Consider the following 21,536-nt stretch of genomic DNA (forward strand, 5'->3'; position numbering starts at 1 on the left):
AAAAGGCGGTCTTGAAGCTAAGTGCTCTCCAATTCCCAAACCACCAATAAATAGCGATCGTTGGAGCTGATTTATGTCACCTCAGATGCACGTTGGTGACGTCATTCTGCTACGGAGGTATATTTTGGCAATCACAAATAGGTTTGCTTCAAATTGTGGGGGAAAATCTTTTTTATTATTACTATATTATTTTTTATCTGTTTTTTAAAAAAACTAAATTTAATTTTTTTACAATATACCAAAGCCAATACTGTAAAAAAAAATGCCAAACCCAACCCAAAACCCCATCACCACTAAATCTAAAAGGACTACTCCAATCTACATCACCACAATATATGTGACCTATTATATATAGTGAGAGGCAGTGATTTGCTACAAATTTGGTATTTGGGACCTAAAAATAATCACAGAATCACTAAGGTTGGAAAAGACCTGTAAGATCATCAAGTCCAACCATCAACCCAACCCCCCCATGCCCACTAAACCATGTCCCACAGTGCCACATCCACACGTTCCTTGAACACCTCCAGGGATGGTGACTCCACCACCTCCCTGGGCAGCCTCTTCCAGTGTGTCACCGCTCTCTCAGGAAAGACATTTTTCCTAATATCCCGCCTGAACCTCCCCTGGTGCAACTTGAGGCCATTTCCTCTTGTCCTGTCGCTAGTCACTTGGGAGAAGAGACCAACACCCACCTCACCACAACCCCCTTTCAGGCAGTTGTAGAGAGCGATGAGGTCTCCCCTCAGCCTCCTCTTCTCCAGACTGAACACCCCCAGCTCCCTCAGCCGCTCCTCATCAGACTTGTGCTCCAGACCCCTCACCAGCTCTGTCGCCCTTCTCTGGACACGCTCCAGCACCTCAGTGTCCTTCTTGTAGTGAGGGGCCCAAAACTGAATACAGGATTCGCGGTGTGGCCTCACCAGAGCTGAGTACAGGGGCATGGTCACCTCCCTACTCCTGCTGGCCACACCATTTCTGATACAAGCCAGGATGCCGTTGGCCTTCTTGGCCACCTGGGCACACTGCTGGCTCATATTCAGCCGGCTGCTGACCAACACCCCCAGGTCCTTTTCTGCAGGGCAGCTTTCCAGCCACTCGTCCCCAAGCCTGTAGCGTTGCATGGGGTTGTTGTGACCCAAGTGCAGGACCCGGCACTTGGCCTTGTTGAACCTCATACAATTGGCCTTGGCCCATCGATCCAGCCTGTCCCGATCCCTCTGCAGAGCCTTCCTACCCTCGAGCAGATCAACGCTCCCACCCAACTTGGTGTCGTCTGCAAACTTGCTGAGGGAGCACTCAATCCCCTCATCCAGATCATCGATAAAGATAAACCGAACCGGCCCCAAAACTGAGCCCTGGGGAACACCGCTTGCACATTCAGCAATTCTTCCTCTGTTTCAGGTCAGATAGCCAAGGATTAACTAGTTGATGAAATTTAAATTAATTTTCTTCATGGCCATGAATTCTTCATGAATTCAGCCATGAGTTTTCTACGTGGCCGTTCATTTAAATGAATTTTCTTCATGGCCACGAATTCGCATTCACCATCATCACCACGTACGCAGCACCTCATTTTGAAAACAGCAGCAGGGTTATTTAGAAAGAAATTAAGACACTTCACAAGAACCAAATGGGAAAAGCTTAAAAAAAACCTCTTGGAAGAAATGCCTTTTGGTCCGCCACAATCTACACTATAACATCATTTTAAGCAACGAGACGGACTTCTAACAATTCTTAACCTAATTTATGGAAGGGGAATTAAATAAAAGACTCTCTGAGGTTTAGTAATCTAGTTCTCAAGAGGAGGAAAAGTCTTCGACCTCATTAATAAAGGTCAAATTTCAGACAGTTTGTAGGGGATCATGAGAACATAAGAGAAGCTAAAAGCGGTAAGAGAGAAGACCAAGGAAAACAGAGTTGGAGTGAAACCAACATGCAGCAGCACTGCTATGAGCATAAAACAAGCCGTATCAAATAACTTATTCACAACTCGGTTCAGAAATGATATGCTACGAACCCTGTCAGCAAGCAAGATAAGCCAAATTCCACTGTGTTTTCCCAAAATAATTCACTGTACATTTAACTAAATTTGGATATCAAAGATCTGATTTACATCTTTCAAATACTTGCTTGAAAAACAGTGGAAGAACGACGGCCGGCTGTTTATTTTTTTTTTACCCAGCTTCATCTTTTGATCTCCTTACTGCTGACATCAAATAAACGCACATACTGGGATATGAAAATTGTCTCCATTCCCATTGTCCCAAGTTCTCCTGGGGTTAGGACTTTGTTAGGATCTAGGTCTTCTTCCCACCTATCATCAAACCACCTAGTCCACCAGCAATTAAATAGGATTAACTAGCTATAAAAAGCCTCCTCGTCAAACCCTGTGTGCAGCGGTGAATATTATATCCACCACCGGTTTGGCTGAACGTGGGTTTTGGTCAACGCGGTTGTCCTAGGTGGCTGGGGCACCTTTGCCAGATGCGGAGATAGCTGCACGTGTTTCCACAGCACGCAGAGCGGAGAGCAAACCAGATTTCGCGTGCGTGCCATATGTGCGTCTCTAAGTATTTGTTGTCTCCTGCAACCTCCAGCCTTCATGTCAAAACCCTGAGCTACCACAACCAGGCGAATGGTAGCTCTGGTCACGCCAACTTCTGTGAAGGCTCTACAAGCTCTCCACGAGTGTTTTTATAGGACAGCTGTGTACGACCACTGAAAGCAAAATTCACACTCATGAAGAGATATACTTTCATATTCGTTTTTCTCATCAACTTCAGGGGCAGTTCTCCTCCAGATACACTCTGAATTGAGATGGTTTTGAGTCTTATTCGACCTCTGCATAACACGACTGTCATATAAGAAAGCCTTGTGCCAAAAATCCATCATCTGACAACCTTCTGAACCTTCACAACCTGCGGGATTATTTCAAAATCTATCTTAAAAGTCAGAGGAATATTGATGGCAAGCGTGGGCTGGGATTAAGCCAGGACATTTGCTGCAGGGCGAATCGCATATTGCTCACCCACTGCAAACTCAGGAGTCAACAACCTTCCGTGGTGAGGTGCAAGACCGTATTTTTCTTTCATCAGTCAGAGACTCAGTGAGTTTAAGGAGATTTTTTGAGGGAGCTGGTAGATGCCAGCAAGTAGATGTCACCCAAGTGCTGAGATCTTGCCTTGTAGCGAGGACCTATTCCCAGGGTCTGGCGGTGCCCCTGGTCCCAGTCCACCTTCCAGTTACTCGTTGGTGTTGCCCAACCTCAAGACCACATATGGGAGGTTAAGAAGAACCTATATCCTCATCTGGGGTTTCTCCAAGCATGAGCTGAAAAGGATTTCAAGAGGATTGTGAAGTGGTAGGAAAAAAAAAATTAATCGGCATCAACTCGGTTCCTCCAGGGCAGAGAAGGGCGGTAATTGCTGGTTGGTGTCTCAGCGGCAGCCGCAGAGCCCGGGATGCCCTCAGCCGCTTGCTGGCAGCGACGTTATTCCTTGAGGGCAAAGGAGCAGCTATTCCCAGCCCTGCCCGGTCCAGGCAGGCGCTTCTCCTCCCTCTGTGCTGGAAGGACCCAAGTCAGGGGCTAAAAAACAGGGGCGAGGAGGTGACGCTGTGGTACAACTCGAGAGAAAATTGGCTTGTCAATGTTTAATGAAGCTGCTCTCTGCAGCTCTGTGCAATGCACATAAACTCTCTTCTTTAACCTCTCTACTCATAAAACGGATGGGACTCAGCATTTTCCTGATTTCTGGGGCACTTGTGAAAATCAATCAATGCTCATAGAGGACTCTGAAGAAAAACCTAATTACGCTCCTGTCTCTAGAAGTATGTATTTCTCGGTATTTTGTGCACTACCTTCCTGTTTCAGAAAACCTGGCCCGCGTACAGCCCAGGACCGCCTCGCTGGATCTCGCCGCCGGTACGAGCCTGCACGTTCCTGCGGCTCCGGTTCCTGGGCGTTCGCCAGGGTAGGCGGATCTGCTCTTGCGCAAGGGCGATGCCGCTCCCAGCTCCCGGCGCTTGCTGCCTGACCTGGATCTTATTGTTACACCGTGTGATTTCGGGCAAAAAAAAAAAAAGGGTCAGAAAACCGGGAATTGCGAATTTGTGAGCTGATATAGGGAGATGGGGAAGGTGGTTACACTGCACAGGAGTCTTGGCTGGAGGAAGCAGAGGGTTAATATGCAGCGGCGATGCTGGAAAACAGCACGAATTTGGGCTGTTCTGGCTCTTACCTGCTGAGATTTGAGGTTGGGAACCAAAGTTTAATGGCCCATAAACACCTACCGTTGTGCCCTGCTATTACAGGCATGCTGACTAAGCAAGCAATAGTCTCCTAGTCTGAATTTGTATTTCAATATTACAGGACAGATAATATATTTTTAGAAATCATTGGATCATTAAAAAAAAATTAATTAGTATTTGAGACGCATTTCCTTGTCAAAACGAATCCACCTTTTCTGCTTCACCAAATACGCAAACAGTTGTGGGTTTTTTCTCACAGCCCAGACAAAACTTTTGATGACTTGGAAAAAAAATCAGGAAAGAACACAACATTTTTGGTAAAATATTAAACAGAGGGAGAGGAAGCATGTGCAGTCAGAAGACACGCTGGATGTTACCCACTTTAACAACCTTTCTTGTCAGAAAAGCATATTACCAAATTTTATACGCATGTATTTATTTCCAGTCTATAATTACGCTCCGCAAGCATTTCTATGGAGTTAAATAAAGGACCGGCTACGCTGCAAGCCTCTGCAACTTCGGTCCTACGGCATAATTCAAACGTAATGTTAGCGCTTAGCAAAACAATCCTCCTTTTGGCAGCTGCAGCTTCAGCTTGGACGTACAACCCCCCAAAAAAACCCCACATGCTGCTGGCCTGGGCCCAAAATTTCCAAGCCAAAGGTAGCCGGTGAGCTGCAAGCGTGTGCGTGCCTGGACGCATCCGTACACCCGTGCTTTTTGGGGTCAGCATCCCCCCTGCTGCGATGAGCATGGGTGAACACACGAAAGGTTTTGGAGAGGATCTCCTGGGCCGCGGCATCCAGCCCCTGCTATCGCAGGAAACGTCATGTCATCCTTTCCATCAATTCTTTGGGAAAGCGGTTCGGCACCGCGCCGGCTTCACTCTTCCCATCGCAAGGTTTTTTTTCCCCTAATCTCACTTTTCTGCTCGTTATAGCTGTGCTATCTCAGTACCTACCGACACCACAGCTTGTTCACCTTTTCGAATTACTTTCATGCAGCAACTTCATCAAAACACCTCACGTTAGCAAGATTTCCCTTTTTTCCCCTCAATTATATACAGTCCTATAGTTTTACACACAGGAGGAAAATTATTTGGCATTGCTCCTGGCAGGGTGGGGGAACGGGCTTTTGTGGCTACAACAGAATCTCTTCCCCAGCCGCTTTGAGGATATATTATTTGAAGTGCTTCACTCTTCCCGGCTCAGCAAATGCCACTTAAAATAACGATGTACTCAGCCTAAAATATTAACCCAGGAAAAATTAACTTTACGTTAAGCAATGTGCTGTTAGGAGCTTGGGTAATGTTTTATCCTGTAGTGACCTATTTTAAAAGCACAAGAGCGTGGTCAAAAGAGCTGGCGAGACGTTACCTTGGTGCTTTCCTCCATGTCCTTCGAGTTGAGGAGCGCGTGGTTAATTCTGAACACTATCCAGTCGAACAGGGCGCTGTACAATGATTTAGCCATGGAGTTTCGCACGGTCACAGCCTGAAAGAGAAAAGAAAAAAGGTGATTGGAAACGATTCCCGCTCTGCACTAAAATGGGTTTTGCTTCTCAAGCTCCCACGTCCAACGTTGATATTTCTCTCTTGCCAAAGCTTTTGTCTACTATTGTAATTTACGCCGCGTACGCCAACGGTCCTGACGCCATCAGGAGTCGGTTGCAGTCCCAGGGCCATGAGATGCGTCCCCTGACTTTGGCTTGGTTGCCTTTGGTGCATTCAAGCGGATGATGCATGAGATCACACCATAAATCCCATCGCTGGCGGCGAAAGGGGAAAAAAAATTTAAAATATATTTAAAAAAAAATCTATTTAACTTCACCGAGATCCTTGGAGAGTTTACTTGAGGAGAAGGAAAGAGGAGGGTGGATACTGCACAGCAACGATAGCAAGTGATGTGAAAGCACACACTGGGGCAGGCAGCGCCTGGTACCAGCAGGAGAGTTGCAAAAGGGGAGGCTAAAACCCCTATAGTAAATCTGTGAGCATTACTGAAACCTTGAAGTTTTCCAGGTACTGCCAACGGGAGCTACAAATCACGACAGGCAGATTCGCTGCTCCTCCAACAGCTCTCCTCGAAAGAAGATTAATACCACTGAAGAAGGGCCATCCCCAGCGTGGTGCTCTCAGCCGCGACGCAAAGCGATTTTACTTGATCAACAGTGATGAAAACCAAGATCAAAGGAGGGAACCCGGGCTGCGCTTTCCCAAACACGCGTGCTTTGGGACAGGCACCGATGTACGTAACCATAAAGCAGTATTTCGTATTTAAGGGCTATCTTTGTTCTTGCTGCTTGTGATTCTTCCTCGGTTTAAATTATTACCTTGCGTTGTATTGCCGTGACTGTTAAATTTTGGTTCATTTTAGCCACTGCAGAAGAATAAACAAGGAAACAGAAGGTTCACGCGTAACTATTTCAATAAAACCTTGAACTATAACAAATTGGTGGCCTGTCACGCGTTGCCTTGGAATCCTTCTCACCAAGCCTCCCATCAAGGTACGTCATCTGAGTGGCCTTATTTGACTGACCCAGAGCAGAAGAATAAAGCTCACGTAGCATCATTTATCTTCTACTACTTTGTTCCCACCTTTTTTTCCTTGAATATTTTGTGATAACATCTTTCAGCATGATCACATACTGTTCTGCCAACGTTTTGCTCTTAACATGCAATTAATCCGGTACACGGTCTCACTTTCTCTCCCTCTTGAGTTGGAACAGAAGGCAGTAATGTGGTCCGTGACTGAGGATGCTCACAAGCTCACAGCGTACGTAAGCCTCCGTACACTGCTAACCATTGCTCGGTGGCAATAAAATTCATGTCAGATAAGCCACGTTACAAGAATAATTACAAAACATTGCAACAATTAAGAAGGAATTACTCACTTGCCCAAAAAAAGCATTGTTACAAACCGAAAACGAGCGTACGATGAAAATATATGAGCAACGAGACCAAAAGGATTTGTTGCAGCGCAGACCAAAATAGCGCTTTTAAAGACTGAGCATGAGCTGTTGAAATGTCTGAGTTATCCAACAAGCATTGGAAAGCAGCTGGCATTTAGAAATACAAACAGGTCTAGCTTCCAGTAACCGGTTTTTTGTTCCCTTTACTGAAGAAAAGGGTTTGGGGAGGGGTTTTTTGCTGGTTTTGTTACAAGCAAATGGGTTGCTTGGGGTTTTTCTTGCTGTTGGTTTTTTATTTTTTACATTTTCCCAAAATGTGGGGGAATATTTCAGTGATGAATAGAAAATTTCAAGACGGATTCTCTAACCCCGCGCTCTATCTCAGTTTATTTAATTGGCTAAAACTGGAAAACAATCAGTGCCTCTGTCACACCAGAAAAATCAGTCTCCGGGGAAAGACGAAGGCCAAGACCCAGGAACATTTCTCGCTGCCGTAACGCTTTGTCCTAGCGCAAACCAGCCCAATTAACTGATCCAACACAAAGGCGTGCAATTAAAAATGAAAACTATTTCTATTTAAAGCCAACGAAGAACGGCATAGTTTCCTCTGTACAGTCATATATGGGTTTATATTGCAATACTTTGCTTTCCCCCTTTTATTAGAGGCTATAGGGGATGTGCAGGACTTCACCACTGAATTTTCCTCTTCTTTTTTTCTAAAATAGAGGAGGATATCGTTAAGCCTGCACCCACTCCAGCATTGCCCAGCTTCCTCCAGGGATGTGCAGGGTGGGGGGCTACAAGCCATCACTCTTCTTCCCGAGATGGGCTCGGCTACACGGCAAGCTGGGAAGCCCACGGAGAGCTGCTCTCCTTGCTACGCTTAGGACCCAAAACCGTCAATCAACAGCCCAAATCTCAAATTCTTCAATAGTTATTTTTAGAAGCGATGGCTGTATCGTAAGAGTTGGTAGGAAAGTCCTGGCAAAGCAATGTATAGAGACTATAGGGAGGGTGGAGCACATGTACACATGGATCTCATTTGCAAATTTGTTGGCTCCTTAAAGGCCTGTTTCTTCTCTCCGTTGTACCGACAAATCCAGATAATTCCTTGACAGACACGCCGTCACAGCAGACTTGTGGTGGTGTAAACAGCACTTTGCCCCGCACACTCCCCCAGATGATGAAAGGCAGCGGGGCCGAAACCAGGATGCTCGCGTTGTCTCATCGTACGTGCAGTCTCCTCCTGGCAGGATTTCCACCGCACGCGCAGCAAAGAAATCTGCTTTCCGCGACCCAAGCAGCTCCAGTGCTGCTGGGTGCTATGGGGTCACCCCAAAACCCGCTCTCCAAGCCCACCTCCCCAAGCCGTGACGGACCTCGTCGCGGGGAGCGATGTCCACGGTACCCAACGTCTGCGGTACCCAACGTTCGTGGTACCCAACGTCCGTTTTCTAAAACGAGAGATTTTTAATTGGCTTGAAGAGTTGAATACAGCACTTTGTTGCCTTCATGCAACATCCATTCATAAAATGCCAGCAGAAACATTAATCTATTTTACGTGACTTAAGTTTTTGGGGTTTTTTTCTATTTCAATAAAGTATTTACTCTTTAGAATAGATACTGGCTGATATTACGTTCTAGATAAAGCCCCTCTCTATCCCAAATAGATATCAAACTACCTAATCTAAGGACTGTCAGGGAATATTATTTCTCTCAAATCAAGGAGCTGCTGCAATTTCAAGAGCATGATTTCACGTTTGCCCCCAAATTGTTGGAATAGTCCACTTGGAAAACAAGTTTTCCACCTTTATTTTTAATTTCACCCATTCATCTTGCATTGCCATACGCCACCAGGCAAACGGTGTTATTATTAACGGTGTTAAACGGTATTTATTATCCTGTATCTATTAAATGTGAATATTCTCTGAAATATATAGCACATATTAGATATGGCTTGTCTTTGGGTAGTCACCTACAGCTTCTTGCCTCTTCTGCAAGTCTTACGTGACATTTAGGCAGATCTGGAACACCGTGGCACTCGTCAAACCTTTTTTATTTCACTCACAAAGCAAACCAAAAACAGGTCCTGCAACGCCAAAACAAATCTCGCGGGGATCAAAGCGAGCGCAACATCTTGCACACACGCAAAAATATTGCTGATTTGAAAACAAAATAGATCAAACGCACTTCAACTCGGCGATTCAGGAAATAAGCTGAAGACAAGGTTTTAATCAATAGGATCCCTATTATCAGGCTAACGAGGATATATATTTTATTTATTATGTGCTAGAAATGCCGGGGTTGGCCAACTTTTGCTAAGATCCTGATGTAAGATATTTGGGGTTCTTCATAAGATTGCATTGCCGAATTAATTGGCCTGAAAGTTTTCATGATGGGCAGTGGATTCAGGCTACCTTAAAAATAGATATAATTTTGGAGACATTTTCTGCCAAAAGGAACAAGGGGAAGACAAACTTGAGAATTAAAATCTCTCTTTGAAGTGTTTTGGAGCAAGGACTTACAGTTTCGGCAGCGACAGCCTGTGTTTTAGAGATGGCGAAAGATATAATCTAAGAAAACCAAACTTGCTCAAATTAAAAACCTCCGTAAAACACATTTGTACAAGTGCAGTAGATTCTTAATTCTTAAGATTGCAAACTCTCTAAACACATACGAGCACATCTTCCGTCTGTTGCCATCCCTCCAGCATCGCCACCGCTCCCCACCCCAGGGTCAGGATTTCTTACTCCTGCTATTCCGCACTCAGACGAGATTTGAAACTCTGAGTTTTTCTTTTTTACCCAGATAATCCAGGAAAAGCAAAAGGCTTAGAACCCCCCCAACTTTTCCAAAATGGAAAAAACAGAGAAACAAGGGGGAAGAAAAAAAAAAAAGGCATTAACACTCTAATTTGTATGCCTGCTTTGCAAAAAAATGGAAAATTAAAATTGTATTTCCTTCCCCTAAAAAGTAGTTCTGCTGGTTGCAATCAAATTCCAAACCCCAATATTTTTAAAAATCATTATTACGTATGAAACTTTAATTTTACAGGCTTCTTCGCTATAACAATACCATCTTTGCATTACACAGTCCCATACTACCTTCTCCGACAGAAGCAATGCCTCACAAAGAGCAAAACCCAGGAAAAAGCTGTATGTGATGATGTAAAAGGGTGGTACTTTAATAGATATATATTTTTGTGCTGCTTCTGTTGGCTGCTGTTAAAGCCTGGGCAGGGGGCTGGACGGCCAGAGCCGGGATAGCTCTCAGAAAAAAATAAATCATATTTTTAATAAATGTCAGAATGATGGCTTCTTTCACCTTGCTGCATAGTCAGAAACCACAACAGCTTATACATAGATAACCAAGATTAAAGCGTCCTTTTCATTTCCTAAAACCCTGGTTAAACCAGCAACGTTTTACTCACCCTGCCACAACTTATTTAAAAAAAAATAATAATAAAAAATATCTAAGGGAGCACTTTCATGCTACAAGCTGCCAGTTGAATTTCATGGCTTTAAATACTGAAGAAAATGGACTGCCACAAATGTAGTGCTTCACAAGCAGATGGGCCCCTTTGCTGTAAGGCTCGGGCACTGGATGTACCGACTCTGAAAAACTCATTAGAAAAACTTCTTCTTACTTCCAATTTCTTTTCAAACCTCAGGTCTTTCCCCTGCATGTCTCCCTCGACTTTCTTAGAGATGCAGGGCTGCCAGAAATAGTAAAACTCAGGCTTGTATTTGTGCAAAGTCCGTGTTGGCGTTGCGATGTCACAAATCTTCTAGACTCTGGACTTGGTCCTGGAGCCAAAACCAGGAGAAATCTCCAGCTCTTTGACCCCGGCGTGGTATTAAGTAAAGCACAGGCTGTTGTTGTAGGGGCGACATCACCATTTAAGATTAGGACAAGAGGAAATGGCCACAAGTTGCACCAGGGGAGGTCTAGGCTGGATATTAGAAAAAACTTCTTCACCGAAAGGGTTCTCAGACACTGGAAGAGGCTGCCCAGGGAGGTGGTGGAGTCACCATCCCTGGAGGTATTTAAAAGACGTGTGGATGAGGCGCTTCGGGACATGGTTTAGTGGTGGACTTCGCAGGGTTAGGTTTACGGTTGGACTTGATGATCTTAAAAGTCTTTTCCAACCTAAATGATTCTATATACGTATCTACCAGCATGCAATCTAATTGGGAACCTTCTATCCCAAAAAACCATCTTGAATTGAGCACAGGCTGCCATCAAGGTGGTCCGTCACAACCGAGCTCAGTCCACTTTTTAGTTGATGGGTTTGGTCTTCAGTGAAGGCTTAATTTAAGGTACCCTTACCAAACACAGCTCTTGATTTCATCTTCTTGACACAGCCCAGTAGAGAAGAGAAGCCAAGCTCTGCCTTGCTTTTCGACATCGGCTCCTTGCAAAACCAACAGATGACTTTGCAAGGTGAAGAGATGCCCACGTACCACCACGGTCTTCGTTCTGCTGACTCCAGCTTCTCCCCCTCCAGTGCCGCTGCAGACCTGAAGGCCACAGTGGTGACCTGCCCTCCTGGCAGATGCCCAGTTAACCTTTTAGAGATATTTTCGCATGATCTGCTGGGATAAGGAGTTCCCCAGCATGCAGCCCGTGATCCTTATTGGATCCAGTGTTTATATTGTTGGCTAACCTAATATATGAACAAGAGTGAGCAATAGTTCAATTCTAACAACTAAAACTCAAATATTTATAAGTTTTTCAGACTAAGGGGAATAATAAAGCCTGGAGAATAGATGATGGGTGGAAACAAACGCTGAAAGGCTTTGAAAGGCAAAGAGCACTGGCTTATCGTGCATAAGTGCAGCAACATCCCAGTGATTGCACATCCCAGGTGGCAGAAACCAAACAGATCCTGCTGAAGAAAAAGCCATCAAGAGACTGTTGGAAGGGACGTGGTTTTAATCAAACACTTCCACAGCCAAGATGAGCATTTTCCGGAGTGCAGACCCCACTCTCTCCAGTGAGAGTCAGAGCGACAGTGAAATGCAAAAGCCAGATCCTCTCCCCCGTTACTCCGTCCAAACCAAACCAACCATAGACCGTGTCTGGAACAGCAACCAGCCTCTGACATTCAACTTTAAACATTTTTGACCCAAACAAAAACATAGCATAAAGGACTCTTGTAACCAGCATGAACATTTCCACTAACATTTTGTTTAAAAAAAGCCTGCGTAAAAAAATCACCATTTCTGCGCAGTGCATCACGCGACACGGAGACTCAGAAAATTAGAGTAAGGCAGAAGCAAAGCAAAGCTCATCGCTTTTGTTATCACTTAGGAAGAGCACTATATTGATGCACTGAGCAATTCCGGGTAAGAAATTATTCCCAAGTGGTATTTAAGAGCCAGCTACAGACCTCTAAAGACTTTAAACATCTTAGCTCGTTGAGAGATCTGCCCATCTTCCCTCACCGCTAATGCAAAGGATGAGATATTCGACTGAGCCTGGACAAATAGAACAGAAAGGCCGGGTGATGGATTTTCCAGGACCGGCAGCTCTTATGACCAGTTCATCAAAAAAGCAATTAATACTCCATTTTAACAGGCACTGAGTTTGCTCAGGAGGGATGCTGAGCATCACTCCATCACTACTACCTCCTGAGGGTAGGAAGCACCATATGCTCCTCTACAGAAACCAAAACCCAAAGACCATTTTGCACTGAAAAAATGCCCTTTAACGCACACGTATTGGAGAGCAGTAATCTATTTTGGGTCACTGTTGTAAAACATGCGGCTTATGACGGGTGCATGTGCCCAGAGCTGGGTTTTTGGAGCCCAGTTCCTAAGTACAGATTCAGTTAATGAGAAGTGGACTTAAAAGTAGAACTGGAGAGTAAGCGTAAGCACCAAACCGAATTAAAGCTCTAACGAGGATTACAACCCCGTAGAGTTTATTAACTGTGCCAGTGTACAACCCTTATCCTATTTCTTCAGCATTATGCAAATCTATGAAATATCCATAAAGACACACTGAAGGATTCAGTTGGTCAACATAATGTTATTATACCTTCAACAATTTTTGGTCAACATAATGCTGTTAAATCCCAATTTTTCACCAGGGATCAATGTGGACATGGGAGCGAGGTCACTGCACCCACTCCAGATTCTCCACAAGCTATGAGTACTTGAAAACAGGATGTTTAAATACCTCAAATGCCGTGTTCAGTTTTGGGCCCCTCACTCCAAGAAGGACATTGAGGTGCTGGAGCGTGTCCAGAGAAGGGCGACGGAGCTGGTGAGGGGTCTGGAGCACAAGTCTGATGAGGAGCGGCTGAGGGAGCTGGGGGTGTTCAGTCTGGAGAAGAGGAGGCTGAGGGGAGACCTCATCGCTCTCTACAACTGCCTGAAAGGGGGTTGCAGAGAGGTGGGTGTGGGTCTCTTCTCCCAAGTGAGTAGCGACGGGACAAGAGGAAATGGCCTCAAATTGCGCCAAGGGAGGGTCAGGCTGGATATTAGGAAAAATGTCTTTACGGAGAGAGTGGTGAAGCACTGGAAGAGGCTGCCCAGGGAGGTGGTGGAGTCACCATCCCTGGAGGTGTTCAAGGAACATGTGGACGTGGCATTGCGGGACATGGTTTAGTGGGCATGGGGGGGTTGGGTTGATGGTTGGACCTGATGATCTTACAGGTCTTTTCCAACCTTAGTGATTCTGTGATTTCTCAGGCACAACTCTGGAAAATTCGTTGGGGCTAGAAGAGAAGACTTGTTAGAAAAGACAGCAACTTCTTGCTTTGTTGTTAGCCTAGAAGACAACTTGTTGCCTTGCTGGTCATGGTCCTTCCTTTCACCAGTTTTTCAGCACTTCCCCTGCAGACTGTGTGTGTATCTCATGATGAACATTATCAACTTTATACGCTCCCACTGCATAAACCCATTGCCAGTGCCTGTGTTCCCTACAAATGCAAAACTCCCACCCATCCCAAAAAATCCGGCTTTGCAAGCAACTCTCCTTGTAAACTTCCCAGTAAGAACTTGCAATAGTCTCAAAAGAATTTATTTGTTAAAATAGGAATGATCTCAATACAGTCGTAGAAAGTACCTATGGACTTTTCCTCTCCTAGTGACCCAACAGCTCTTCCGTAACACATACATGAACTCACACGTGTGCGGGTGTTTCCTGCCCTCTAGGAAGAAAACAAGCAATGCCCGCTCTCCTTTCAGGCCTGTTATCATCAAGAATTTACAAAAAACTATTAGAATAATTCCAGGATGGCAAGAAACGTTTCTTTCCGAGTGTGAAGTTTGCAAGAGTTTATGTAAAACACAAAGAAAGATAGGAGTGAAGTTCTTTAAGTAAAGCCAGGCACCACAAAACACTTCACATTTTCTGCTTGTGTGTAACAGAAACGGAGATTCCTCTTCTCTTCAGGAAATAAGATATGAACACAGGAAGAAAAGAAATACCCCGTTCTCCCTCAGGGCCTTTGATAGACTTCCTATAATTTCTATACAAGGATGAAAGGTGCTTCCAATGAAATATTCGGGGGGGGGGAAAGCAGCACTAGGATTCTTCCTATTCAGGAAATCCCTCCAAAAATCAAATCTATATACCGATTTTTAGTGGCTCTACAGGGGCTTTGGTTTTTTGTTTTTCTTTTAATAGGTGGAATAAATTTTCAGTGCATTACCCATTGAATCAATTGGTGTTTCTGGTCACAGGGATTTGGCACTAAATCCCGGGAACCTGCTGATATCCTACCAAAAAAAAAAATAAAATTAGTGAGCTATTACGATACACGAGATTTGATTTTTGTTATCATTTGATGTCTATTTTAAAATCCTTATCAGCCGTTGCCATTTTCCCCCATTTATTCTCTAAGGCGAAATTTGGCTTCATAATTACATTTGTACTTACTGTAACACAAATGTCTTATTCCAAGATGACTCAGAGGAAAAAACACATTTTAACACCTACTGAATTTTGCCCATGGTATTTACCTAATATTTTCTGATGATGTCTCCCTCCTTCAATCACTTCTGTGGGTTTGAGTGATACACATAATTTTCAAATAGGGGAAAAATCAGGAAAAAAGTGTATTTATTTTCTTATTTGACTCAAAGTATTTATTCAACAATAATTACGTTGTATGCATGAGTAAATGATGAAAAAAAATCTGTTTCTAGTCTAAAAAAATCCACATTTATTTCTAGTTTTAAAAAAATACGTAATAGCAATGCTTAGCCAGTGTGAAGAGCTATACCACTGCTAGGAATATGTCTTATCTGAGATTAGAAGAAGGAAAACCAAGAGCAATTCAAGCTCTCCTAATACATTTGGTTTGTATCTCATAAGGGCGTCTAATGAACAGGAAGAGAAGCCAATCCTCTGTTCTCACTACGTCTTGGACATGCAGTCAACTGAAAACAGCCCACGTAGGCATCTAGGTGATGACGATCTCTGCACCAATCATGAATTACATGATTAAATAAAACAGACTGAAAAAATAATTTTATTTGAATAGGGCTTAGGGGTGCCAGCTACTAGTAAGAGCATTAGTGTCGGAGGAGTAGCTACTGCATGTACTAAAATGATATTAAAATCCAATTTTTATCTCTGGCGCTGTTACTGCTCCGTGACGGCTGGGAAAAAAACCATACGTAAGATGGCTTCAGCTTGGATTTGTGTTTGTACGGACAGGAGGACAACTGCTGAGGGATGGCTTGTTGGGTCTGTCACTCCTGTTCTCACACGGAGTAACGTCTAAGGAAGGGAGAGACATGTAGCTGTGAAGCAGAACTAAATTAGGGAAGGAGCAGAAAATGAGGAGGATGGTGATGAAGTATAGTAGCACTGCGTACAAAACCTGTCGGTGCATCACATCGTCTCTACGGCTCACCACCGAGGTTGGTGACGTTTCTGGACTTGAAAAATAGATGCAAAACTGTGAGTTGCTGGAATTAGGCAAGGTCTAAATCCCTCTTTTTGTCCAAATGCAGGTTTTAGCGTCTCACTCTTATCTCACATCAGGTTCAGCCTATTCAGTGGGTCCCAAGTCACACCGTGTGCGCACGGAGAATTATGGTTTCCTGCTGTTCTGCTCGCTTTCGCTTTATTACCAAATACATCGTGCGTCTGGTTTACATTCACGGCCGTGTCCTGCGGCGGGAGATAGATTAAGCAGCTTTTGTGGTTCCCCTTTGGGTCACGGGACATAGGCTGAGACAGGCAGGCTTAGCTTTTTTTTTTTCCAAACAGAGGCTTAACACCCAGAGGAAAGTACTCTTGCAGGATATCAGACTCTAGTTTAATCCCTGTCTTGGCATCAAGGAGTATTATATCATACTCAGGCTGGATAAGTATGATGTAATTTTCCATACTCGTATTTTATCTTAGCATCATATTAAAATCTTGTCGTTCTCATGTTTGCTTTTCCTAAGAGAACTCAAATCATTAATGCACCATGCTGACTCCAGCCTGCAAAAGGGCTTTTTTTATGATTTGTATGTTTGATTACGGAGGAGGAAAAATATCCTTAAAAGTATCATTGGAAGAAGAGGAGTGACAAATGCAAGAGGAGTCTAATTACAAAAAGGAAAAGTTCATTTAAAAATGCTATAAACTTTCCTGCAAAGGCTCAGTTTTATGTTTTATTTCTATGAATGTACCTGCAAAAAACATACCCCAAAACCCCCACACTAAGCCCTGCACCACCACAACTGCTGGCTCCTGCCTTCCCAGCTGGCTGCCACCTCCCAGCAGAAACCTTCCACTATCACCCCGGAGCCGGGAGGCAGCGGGGTGTCCTGCCAACGGATTTTATCCAAGAGATGCAAGTGTCAATGATGTTTTCCAGAACTTACGGGTGGATTTTACAATCAGAAAAAATAGACTGGAATGTCATTACAATACAATACCAAATCATTCCTCAATACAACACTGAACTGAGAAGGCATTGAAGAATTTTTCCATTGAACCAGTTATAAAGTTCTCAGATTTGGACATTTTTTGGTACTAGTTTCTGTTTTTACATATCAAACATCTTTTTTAAATTCTTCTGGTGCTCTCCCTTCTCTTGTATCAGTTTCCCAGTACTTTCCATGATGACCTTCCTTGGACCAGTATCCCAGTACCTTCACAACCACCTTCCTTGGACCAGTATCCCAGTACCTTCACAACCACCTTCCTTGGACAAAGGTCCATCTCCAACCTGCCAGTCTGTATTACTCAGAGGTATTTTTAGGGGCTCTCCCAAACCATGCCGACACTCTTCCCAAAAAATCCCAACCACAACAGGAGAAGTCAGATCAATGGATTTATCCAGTGAGACAATCTTCCTGCATCAGTATGTCATCAGCTTGACAAGAAAGTCATTCAGAGCTACCAGCTTACCTCCTACTCTAGGAAATAAGAAACCCAATCTTTGTCATTAATAACTTAAAAAAATCATTATTATAAACATTTTTAACGTCATTGCATTCTCTTCATCACGGGTTGACATGTTCATTCTTACACCGCTCCCTATTTCGCATACATTCCCACTGAAATGGCTCATGCCATTCCTGTGCTAACACGACTCCTGAGGAACAACACGGGAAGTGTCAGCACACTCCTGCAACCTTCCCCCTCTTTACTCATCCTCCCGTCGTTAGAAGGACATTAATAGGGAAAGCGAAGTGGAAAATCTGAAATGAGAACAACATCTTCTGTGGGTGTTGAGGACACACCTACTGTATCCCAGCTGGTGGTAGGCAGGACTTGGAAGAGGACAGATGGAAGACCCGTCATCCCCATTACATTTTGCTACTTATTTTGAGAGATGTTTTGCAAGTCCCCGTCTCTATCGTCATGTCGTAGCTGAGTATCCGTAATATGCTGTGGTCACGCTTTTCAGAAAAAAGCGCCCAGGTTACAGTCAAAACCAAACTAAACCAACAAAAATCTTGTCAGTGATTTTCTCAAAGTCTCAACTGTGGACCCACGCGGTTACGAGCGTCATCTTCCTAAAAAGATTTCACTCAAAGCCTTCAGCCTTCTGATTTGGACAGCGTGGTTAGAAAATGCCATCTGTAACAAGTCAAAAGAAACAAAAAACCCCCTCTCTTCCCGAAATAAAACTTTTCCAGAAAACAAGTCTGTGGTTCTCGCTTCTCCCCGTGGAGGAAAGGATGGCATGGCACACCTCTACCGAAAGGTGCTCACGTAGACAATCGTGAGCCCACCATAAAGAGCTGCAGAAGAACACAGTCACCAGGCAGCCAAATTTGAAGGGTCCGCTGACGGCAAAGGTCTCAAACACTTTTTGCAAACAAAATAAGTGTTTTCCTCCACCTGTGGTCATCCAGAGTCTGTTCTAGCAAAAATATGAACTGAGATCCCATTCAGTTCTTCTTTTCACAGTGAAACCAGTACGTAAATAAATTAATGGGTTACTTAGTGGCACAAGAAGTAGATGTGTGACCTGTCCCGAGGAGGAACACGTAGGCTACGTTTAGGGAAATCTGCTCAGCACTTTACAGGCACAATGTACCAGCATTCCTACCGTGAAGTCCAACGCATCACCACAAATAGCACTTGAGCTTTTATAAGCCAAATCCTGCCTTTCTGTCGGCCCTTCCCAAGCAGAAGACACTACCGTAGAAAAACTTGTTCTGCCAGTGTATCATCATCTTCACTACAGGCTGTTTTTTTTTTTTTTTTTTGGCAAGACTCCCCAAAGAGAAATCATTTCTCATCACACCTTGGCTGCCACAGCTGTAGAGACAAAGTCTGTACAATAGACCCTGCCCAGCCATGGAGCTTCTACACCTCCTCCTACATCAAGTGTTGATAAACAGCCTTAGGCTGAGAAGAAATCAATCTGAATTTATTCAGATTGAGATTATATAGAAAAATCCCATATTCCAAGCAACTGTACCAAAATTACATCTTGCGTGGGAAGAGCTGACTTGCTCATTCTTATAAAACTTTTCACGAGTTTAGCCGAAATTTAAGTAACAAAAGGCACTCTGTGAAATTAAAGCATCTTTTCAGTAATCAGATGTAATTAAAAGAAGCCTTTAAAGACTCGAGAATGGATTTGATCATAGAAAGGGCAGTTGGAGTGGGGAGGTTGATTAGGGGCAGAGCACTCCATGGGAAGTCAGCATTTCCCTTCTTAAAGTCCTTAGTTTGGACTCCGCTCAGAAATCTTGAAATCTGAGAGTTGTCCTTTTTTTATTTGCAGATATTAGTGCCAAATAAATAGCATGAACACAGCTAACACACAAGAATTTCTGTGGCGGCACAGAAGAGAAGAGTAACTATAACATCTTCGCACATAAGCGCTGGGTTCCCAGGATGTTCAGATGTACGTTGCCAACCATGAAGTTCTGCAGGTTTGGGAGGTCCCCGTAGACACGAGCTCCGTTCAGCCAGATCTCAGCATCAAATCCCACACACCGCTTCGTGGAAATGTTAGGGCATATAATCATATCATAATGTGTGTGTGGGGGGGGGATCATCGAAACAGGTTAAAAAAATAAAAGACCCAATGTTGATGGGCTCAGTCTTCCTAATAAAGGAAGGATGCCGCATCCCGTGAAGAAATACACGCAGGACACCGGTCCAATAAAACCACTAGTTTCACCTAATCCATATTCTGTCACCAAGCACAGCTGTTCCTTGCATTTTGAAGGGAAAAATGAGAAACCTAATCCCATGAAATAGTTTCTTTTGAAGTTCTACACTGCAGGTTGCCCTCATGTCCTGAAGGAGAGACGCTTGCTTGGCTCCTAAAAGCTTTGTAGGGTTTCAGTTTTATTCTATTAATATTTTTCTGTTAATTCTGAACACACTCATCAATGTACCAGGTCTTCAAAGGAATCCTGCTAAGCTCCTGATGCTAATAACCTCTGGTGACAATGAGTCTCTAAGCTAATGGGGTTTGGTATAAGTAGGTGCTTCCAGCAGTTTTGCTACTTTCTATTCCATTAAGTGTCCCTGTCCTCATACTTCAGGACTGAGAATTTTCATTCCACTTTCTTCACGCTATTAATTATTTTGTCTGCTTCCCACTTTTTCTCCTCTAATATTTTCAGTTAGTTAAATGCTCCTGATTAGTTGCAAATATGTTCTTTTCCTTTGTTTTATTTTTTTTTTCTAACATCTTAGGTAATGTTACGCCATTTGGCCCTGGAACTCCATTCCTTTCCTCTTTATAATGGCTGAAAAAGGCATTAGACAGTACCACGACTAGCACATAAACTAATGAAACCTCGCTCAGCTCTTTGCCGTAATGAAATACTTTTTTCCCCTCATTAAGGTCTGCTCCGCAAGGCTTGTCTATCTTGTGTCTCTGCCAATTAACTGTTACCACGCTGAAAATTAAATGTTCTCCCCAAACTCATCCCATTAACGCAGCGCAGTTTATCATCTGAAATAAACATCTTGTGATGGTTACTCACGAACGTGCTGAGTGTCTTTTATTCATCAGCAAGAAATTCATCCCAGGTAAAGCAGGTGGGGGTGAAGTGACGTATTATGACGTGAAAAAAAAAGTATCTAATGGCTGAAGGGATGTGTCTGCCCCATCGCTCCTGGGCAAGGATTCCCTCCTCTCCCTCTTTCTCCACCCAGCGCAACGCTGGTGTTTACTAGGCTTCTACTGAACTTAGCAAAAGGACACAAACCCACCTCTCCTTCCACTCCAAGGACCTTCTCTAGGTTAGCTAATTGAGTCCGCACAGAGCCAGGGGTGACGAACATCTGAGACGCCGAAAGGACGGAGCAAGGCTGCACAGCTCTTGGCAAAGGCAGACAGGAGACCTAGACTGTCTTCTCCTGCTTTACTGTCACATTAAAAACACAGGTTCGATGCTCATTACCCTCCGCTTTTTTCTGCCCCTAGCATATTTTCAGGAGACTGAATATTTTTGTTAGCAAATCTGACCTGAATTGCATAAGCGCTTTTCTAACTAATCATTAGCTGACTCCACGTAGACCTATAGCTGCATGTATGTATGCAGAATAAAAAGCATTTCACAGATTCAGTTGCCATTTGGGTGCTGTGCACACCGTCACAGCACGGTCCCACGGTATCCTTCCATGGCCGCGTAACCACCTGCATGTAACACCCATTTGCTAAATAGGTTATTAGCGTGTTGGCAGTTGGACTAGATGATCGTTGTAGGTCCCCTCCAACTGAAAATATTCGATTCTATGTAGCTATTCAAGCAAAGATATGATGGCACATTATATCCTATAAAAGCTTGTAAATAAAAATTTTCAAAATATCTTGGCATTACATAGAGTTTTAGCGGACCCCAAGAACTAGGGACGCTTAGGGCAGCGCAGCGGGATTAAAAAAAATACATTTGCGTGCCAGGTCTTGCTATCACAATATAGAAGAGTGCCATAGGGCA

General features: G+C 43.9%; 1 protein-coding gene across 1 annotated transcript in view; it reads right to left on the bottom strand.

Annotated features, from left to right (window-relative positions):
* The window catches only part of MYO9A (myosin IXA), a 159,045-nt gene that overhangs the window by 73,021 nt on the left and 64,488 nt on the right, over nucleotides 1-21,536 (bottom strand). Inside the window, exon 9 of the mRNA XM_059823674.1 lies at nucleotides 5,628-5,744. Within this exon, the coding sequence (XP_059679657.1) occupies nucleotides 5,628-5,744 (117 nt within the window). The remainder of the gene's footprint in view (nucleotides 1-5,627; nucleotides 5,745-21,536) is intronic.

This window comes from Gavia stellata, chromosome 13 (assembly GCF_030936135.1).
Source record: "Gavia stellata isolate bGavSte3 chromosome 13, bGavSte3.hap2, whole genome shotgun sequence".
In the NCBI taxonomy this organism is placed as follows: Eukaryota; Metazoa; Chordata; class Aves; order Gaviiformes; family Gaviidae; genus Gavia; species Gavia stellata.